Source organism: Geotrypetes seraphini, chromosome 1 (genome assembly GCF_902459505.1).
Source record: "Geotrypetes seraphini chromosome 1, aGeoSer1.1, whole genome shotgun sequence".
Taxonomy (NCBI): Eukaryota; Metazoa; Chordata; class Amphibia; order Gymnophiona; family Dermophiidae; genus Geotrypetes; species Geotrypetes seraphini.
This window is the reverse complement of record NC_047084.1, coordinates 311,432,373-311,439,225: the sequence shown is the minus strand read 5'-3', so window position 1 is coordinate 311,439,225 and position 6,853 is coordinate 311,432,373. Positions and strand designations below refer to the sequence as shown.

General features: G+C 40.3%; 1 protein-coding gene across 2 annotated transcripts; it reads right to left on the bottom strand.

Moving 5' to 3' along the window:
* Window positions 1-2,571: 2,571 nt before the first annotated feature.
* Window positions 2,572-6,456, bottom strand: LOC117355997 (olfactory receptor 2A1/2A42-like). 2 transcript variants are annotated; one of them, XM_033935255.1, is made up of 2 exons: window positions 6,437-6,456; window positions 2,572-3,502 (listed from the first exon to the last, which is right to left on the bottom strand). In XM_033935255.1, the coding sequence occupies exons 1-2, from the start codon at window positions 6,454-6,456 to the stop codon at window positions 2,572-2,574; spliced, it is 951 nt and encodes a 316-aa protein (XP_033791146.1). The 2 variants fall into 2 exon arrangements, with proteins under 2 accessions (XP_033791146.1, XP_033791214.1); XM_033935323.1 differs by lacking the exon at window positions 6,437-6,456 and having other exon boundaries at window positions 2,572-3,516.
* Window positions 6,457-6,853: the final 397 nt, after the last annotated feature.

Here is a 6,853-nt window from a genome sequence, read left to right as displayed (position 1 = left end):
GAGGGCATCCGCTGAAAATCAGGGGAGGGAAATTTCATGGTGACTCCAGAAAGTATTTCTTCACCGAAAGGGTGGTCGATCATTGGAACGAACTCCCACTGCAGGTGATTGAGGCCAACAGCGTGGCAGATTTTAAAAATAAATGGGATATTCACGTGGGATCTCTAATGATGTAAAGGCAGGGGATGGTGAGCAAAATCAAGGCGAAGGGTCACTAGAGTGGGCAGACTTGATGGGCTTTGGCCCTTTTCTGCCGTCATTTTTCTATGTTTCTAAGCCTATAATGTGATATAGGACAATAGCTTAAATAAATGATAAACACTCAGCTGCAGAAGTGCTCCTAAATCTCCATCACTTGTACTTCTAACTGATCCCCTTCTTTCTCCCCCCTCCAGACTTCAACCACAATCACCCTCCCCATCCCCCTCCAGCTCAAAGCCGGCCCCCCCTCAAACACCCCAACCCTCCTCAAGCACCCTGTCATCCCTCAGCAACTATCTCCCAAACCCCTCCAGTCCAACTCTGCATCCTATTGCTCACAAACCGCACATCCTGCCACACAGAAACCTGCCCCTCACTACGCAGGAACCTGCTCCTCTTTCTATAATCCCTCAAATTCCCCCTATGCCCTACTCAGGGGTCCACAAGTTAATCAGATCATCCAGGGCATTCTGTGAGGCAGAAAGTGGGGTTGGGGTGGAGGGCGTCAGGAAACTATTGTCAGGGTCTTGAAAAGCTTGGGGGGGGCGGTCAGGAGAGGGGGGCCAAACAGAGGGAGATGAAGATAAGGATATTGAGTGAGAGGAGGCCATGAGTACTAACTTACTTAGTGTTGCAGTCATGCTGCTAGACTGCTAGTAACGCAGCTGCATTTGTTGCCTCCTCTTGAGGTGATGATAAGTTTGGTTGCATTATCAGCAGTTGGGGAAGCTAGTGAATGGTAAAGACCTGTGTATTAGTTGTCACAGATGCCCATACTTCTGCCCTCGTCACACTCTGATCTGACCTACTCTTGCATTAGGCATTTAACACAGGGTTTGTAATGCAAAGGTTCCTCTGTTAGTGCAGTGGACAGTAGCATAGGCTTGCGCTACTGTCTACCATGCTAAAACCCCATATTATCTGCTTAATGCAGCTTCATAGAATGTCTGTACTTGCAAACTAAGAACTTAAGAATTGCCGCTGTTGGGTCAGACCAGTGGTCCATCATGCCCAGCAGTCCACTCACGCAGCGGCCCTTGGTCAAAGAACAGCGCTCTAACTGAGACTAGCCCTACCTGCGTACGTTCTGGTTCAGAAGGAACTTGTCTAACTTTGTCTTGAATCCTTGGAGGGTGTTTTCCCCTATGACAGACTCCGGAAGAGCGTTCCAGTTTTCTACCACTCTCTGAGTGAAGAACTTCCTTACATTCGTACGGAATCTATCCCCTTTCAATTATAGAGAGTGCCCTCTCATTCTCCATACCTTGGAGAGGGTGAACAATTTGTCCTTATCAACTAAGTCTATTCCCTTCACTACCTTGAATGTTTTGATCATGTCCCCTCTCAATCTCCTCTGTTTGAGGGAGAAAAGGCCCAGTTTCTCTAATCTTTCAATGTACGTCAACTCCTCCAGCCCCTTAGTTGCTCTTCTCTGCACCCTTTCAAGTAGTACCGTGTCCTGCTTCATGTACGGCGACCAGTGCTGGACGCATGGGTGGCTGATAATGGTACCATTTACAGAATCCAGGCCTAAGGTCTCATGTGGCATTTGTGCACTAACCAGTTAGCATGTGATAATGAGGCTGTACAGGAACTACCACTCTCCACCCCAAGATATGCCCCCTCTCAGCAAATTTTTTAGCATGCTGTTAACGTATGCAGATTGGAAATTACAACGGCATGCCTGATTGCATCCCATGGTACATGATTTTAAGCTGTGTTAAGCATGCAAAGCTTAATAAAAATGTCCCGTATGTGGTTATGCATTTTTATAAAATACTGCCTAAGTAGGTATATACTGGACTTCCTAATCTAGGTGCCCTGTTAGCTAAACTTCTGCATGTGGAGGGTAATTATATACCAAAAAATATGGACATTGTATTATATGATCTCACAAAAAAGAGTGTTCTGGGTGGTGTTTCATATTTGAATGCCTAACTATTCAGAAGATATGCTCATTATGAGGATGCTCTTTCTGCACATGATTCTCCATCCTGTTTTACAGTAAGTAAAATTAGTATGTAACATTTAGTTATACAAAGTAAACTTGTAAGTCAATCTTATGTTTACTTGTAAACTTGTAAGTCAGTCTTAGTAAATTTGTAAGTCAGTCTTATGTTTACTTGTAAACTTGTAAGTCAGTCTTAGGTTTGGCTGTTTGCATGGTTTACCACTGAAATATACTACAACTGCTACACTTCTATAGTGATATTTTCTGTTTCCTAACTACCCCACATTGTACCTTTAGGGAACTTCAGACATATACATACACATATGGATTTTAGTACACAAGATGGTAACATTAGTTAATATATAATGCAAATAGCAATCCAAAAGAATATAAACAGTATATTAACAACCATGTTAACATCAGTTGTGAATGCCTTTTTGCCTTCCTGCAGCTTTTCTCAGAGCACCTTTCACTTCTTGATTTCTCAGACTATAGATCATAGGATTCAAAAATGGTGTTATAACACTATAGATTAAAGTAGCCATTTTGTCCTGGTCCTGTGAATGACTTGACCTGGGTCTCATGTACATAAATATGATAGTTCCATATGAGAAGGTAACCACAACCAGGTGAGAGGCACAGGTAGAAAATGCTTTGTGCCGTCCCTCGGCAGAACGAATCTTCAACACAGTAGAGATAATGTGAACATAGGAGATGAGAATTAAGAGAAATGGGATGAGTACTACCACAATGGCACATGCAAAAATCACAATCTTATTAATGAAAGTGTCTGCACATGCGAGATTTAACACTGCTGGGACTTCACACAAAAAATGATTAATTATATTTGGTCCACAGAAGGGTAATTGTAGCAAAAAAATAGTATGCACCAATGAATCAAGGAAACCACATATCCATGATCCTGCAGCTATCTCAATACACACTTTCTTGTTCATGATGATGGTGTAACGTAAGGGATTACATATTGCTACATAACGGTCAAATGACATGATGGCAAGGAGGAAACATTCTGTGCCACCCAGGGAATTAGCGATATACATTTGAGTTATGCATTCTGGAAAAGAAATGGTTCTTTCTTCTGATAAGAAATTGGCCAACATTTTGGGGACAATACTTGTTGAGTAGCACATATCCAGGAAGGACAAGTTACTGAGGAAAAAATACATAGGGGTGTGAAGGCGAGGATCCACTCTAATTATCATGATTATCAGACTGTTTCCGAGCAAGGTACTTGTGTAAATTATAAAAAATAGCACAAAGAGTAAAACCGGCATCTTTTGTTGATTTGGAAGTCCTATCAGACTGAACTCTGTGACCGAGGTTTCATTTCTACCTTTCATTTTATTCAGTAAGTTCACCTATGTAAAGAGAAATGTTCACAAATTCTGTTAATCAATATCGTACTTTAAGAACTTTTTCATTTCAGTATAATGTTATTTTGTCTTGTTCCTCATTATCTCCCCTTGGTAATTCTTGCTATTTCTCAAACTAGCAGGAGAGCCATTGTTTGTCCAACCTTCCTGTGTGACCTAAAGGGGCAGTCACTGTAGTGCTAGTCATCTTCCTCTGGCCTGTAGGTGCCAACTGCATACCACCTTAGCAACTAAGAATTTGTGAACTTTATTGTCTTCAACTTTTATAAAATAAATAATCAAATTTTGTATCAGAAAATGGACATCCCAGGCTGGATGCTCAAAATTTGCAACAGATTTGCTGAACTGGGAACCTTTTATAAAATAATAATTATAATCAAGATGGCTTGGATTTAACTCATACCTTTTCAATAATAACTGATACAATAGGTATTTCCCTGCTCTTAGAGGGTTTATTCACTAGAAGGTTGTGAAAAAGTATTCATATATATTTTGGCATGTAGAGAAGGAAGAACCATTTTATAAAAAGATAAATTCAAAAAGGAGCAACATTATTTATTTAAAACTTTTTTATACCGTTTACAAAAAAAAAAAAAAACCCAGCCCTAAACAGTTTACATCAATTACTGAGGGTTTTATAGACGAGATGCTGAATGGTATTCTAAACAGGACGCCCCAAGATGGATGCCCTTTATAGAATATTGCATAGTGCTAAAATCCATGCCGAACTTTGGGTGCAATTCCTCTAATTCCATACTAGTGTATGCATTTTAAGGGTACGTCACTGATCTGTCTTTTTAACTGGTTTTAAACGACGTGGCCAATTAAGTTAGGCAAAGGTAGAATGCCTACCGCCGCCTAACGTTGGGCGGCACAAAGAGAATCTGGCCCTTAGTGCCTAAATGCCACACAGCCCATTATATACCCCTGGACCACATGGCACTTAACACATGCACATTTTTTAGCTATATATATATATATGCTATACCTGTTAGCACATCTTAATAAAAGGACCCCTAAGAAACTTCTGACAAGTCAGCTTTAGTACCTTAGTTCTCTTCTTGGCCTCTGTATCTTTTGCTATGCACTCGTACATTTTCTCATGTTCAAATTTTTTAAATTTTTGTAATTTTACAGCTACAATATACAGAAATTAAGAAAGCATATGAATTTCCTCTAACAAGATATCTTCATCAAGGGCTCCTTTTACGAAGGCGCGTTAGCGGGTTTAACGCGCACGACTTTTCATCACGCACTAACCCCCGCGCTGGACGAAAAACTACCCCCTACTCAAGAGGAGGCGGTAGTGGCTAGTGCGGCCGGCGGTTTAGCGCAGCTTTGTAAATGGAGCCCCAAGAGCTGTAAAGTAACATATGCTAACTACCCAGAATTTAGTGGCATATATTCCTTGTGAAAATATGTAAACTTAACAAACACTTTGGTTTCAATGCAGGTCAAATAGTGGTATAAAATTTTACTTCATCATAGAATACTGTAGAATATTTACTTGTAAGCAAATATAATCTTTTTTGCTTTGTGATATAATATGTCAAAATATGAGGGTGGTTTGAAAAGGTTGGTAAAAAAGCAAATTAAACAATGTACTCTCCATTGAGGGCTATACACTTAGTCCAGTGAGTTTCCAGTTTTTTCCTATTGTAAGAAAAATAGCTTACAAAAAAAAAAAAAATGTAAGCTCGCTGGACTAAGGGGCAAATTTTGTAAAGGATTTCTAACTTTAGACGTCCACAATGTGGACGCCCATTGACATAGGGGTCCAAATAAAGTGGATAATAAGCCCAATGACTTTAAGAAACATTAATTGGAACTTAGACGTCCAAACGCTGGATGTGATTCTCAAAATAGACATCCACAATTTTGTGGACGTGCATCGGAAAAAGTCACGCCTAACAGGATAGGCATGGGCGTGGTATGGGTGTAGCTTCAAAATAGACGTCCATTTACAGAATCGCATGCCGCTGAGTGTGCTAATGCATCAACCTAATGCCACTTCTTAAAGCTCAAAATATGTCCAGTTTTCAAACAGAACTTTCTGTTATGTCTGGTAATTCTCCTGGTATGTAAGCATAGATTAATTGCATTTTCAGCAACACTGTATGAGGTGCTACCCAAAAGTTTGGGGAATGTGAACGCACACGAATTGAATATAATATACCCTTCCGCAGCTAGAGGTGTCTAGTAGTATGCTTTGTGAATCATTGTGCCAATGGGCGTGCAACTGAGTGGTCGCGTTGTTTTGTTCTGTGTGATTTTGTAAGGTTGTGTTTAGTGACTCAGCAGATTTTGATATGATGGATTTTACTGAGCAAAGAATCTGCATCAAATTTTGTTTCAAATTTTAAAAAACTGCTGCAGAAACCCATTGTATGCTCCAGGAAGCCTTGGAGATAATGCCATGTGCAAAAGCAAAACCTTTCTTTGGTACAAACGCTTCAAGGACAGATGAATATCTGTCCACAACGATGACTGTTCCAGATGACCGTCAACAAGCACAACACCGAAAACCATAGCAAATGTTCATGAGACTATCCTTGCAGATCGTAGGCAAACTATCCACGATGTTTGTGAGATAGTAGGATAGTCATACTGTGAGGTTTTGAAGCGGTTGAGTGAGAGCATTCGGCAAAAACGCCCAGACAAGTGGAAAAACAAAAATTGGTTGCTCCACATGACAATGCCCCCACATCACTTGTTCGACAATTCCTGACTTCCAGAAACATTATAGTAATTACACACCCTCCCTATTCGCCTGACCTTGCCCCCTGTGATTTTTTTTCCTATTCCTCAAAATGAAATTACGACTGAAAAGGACGCCATTTTAACATGATTGAGGAGATCCAGACAGAATCGCAGGAGGTCCTCTAGGCACTCACCCAAGATGACTTCCATAGATGCATGGACTCATGGGAAAAACGCTGGGATCGCTGTATACATTCTCAAGGGGACTACTTTGAAGGAGACATTGGAAACTAGGAGTTTTGGTAAGCAATTTTTTTCTTTTTACAATTGAAGTCTCTGAACTTTTGTGTAGCACCTCGTATGTGTGACTATACAGTGCTGAAAATACATGTCTGAGCATATACTCATGCACAGATATTGGATATCTATATATTTAGTATGTATGTACTATTCATTGGACCCCAGAAGCTAGCAATATTGTTAAAAGTAAATAAATGAATGAACAACATATGATATATTTGTTGATTAATTTTTAACAGTATTTTTAGCCCCTAAGGCAGCCTATGAAGGGTGAAACTTGGCCATCAGGCATGTGTGTTTACCCCAT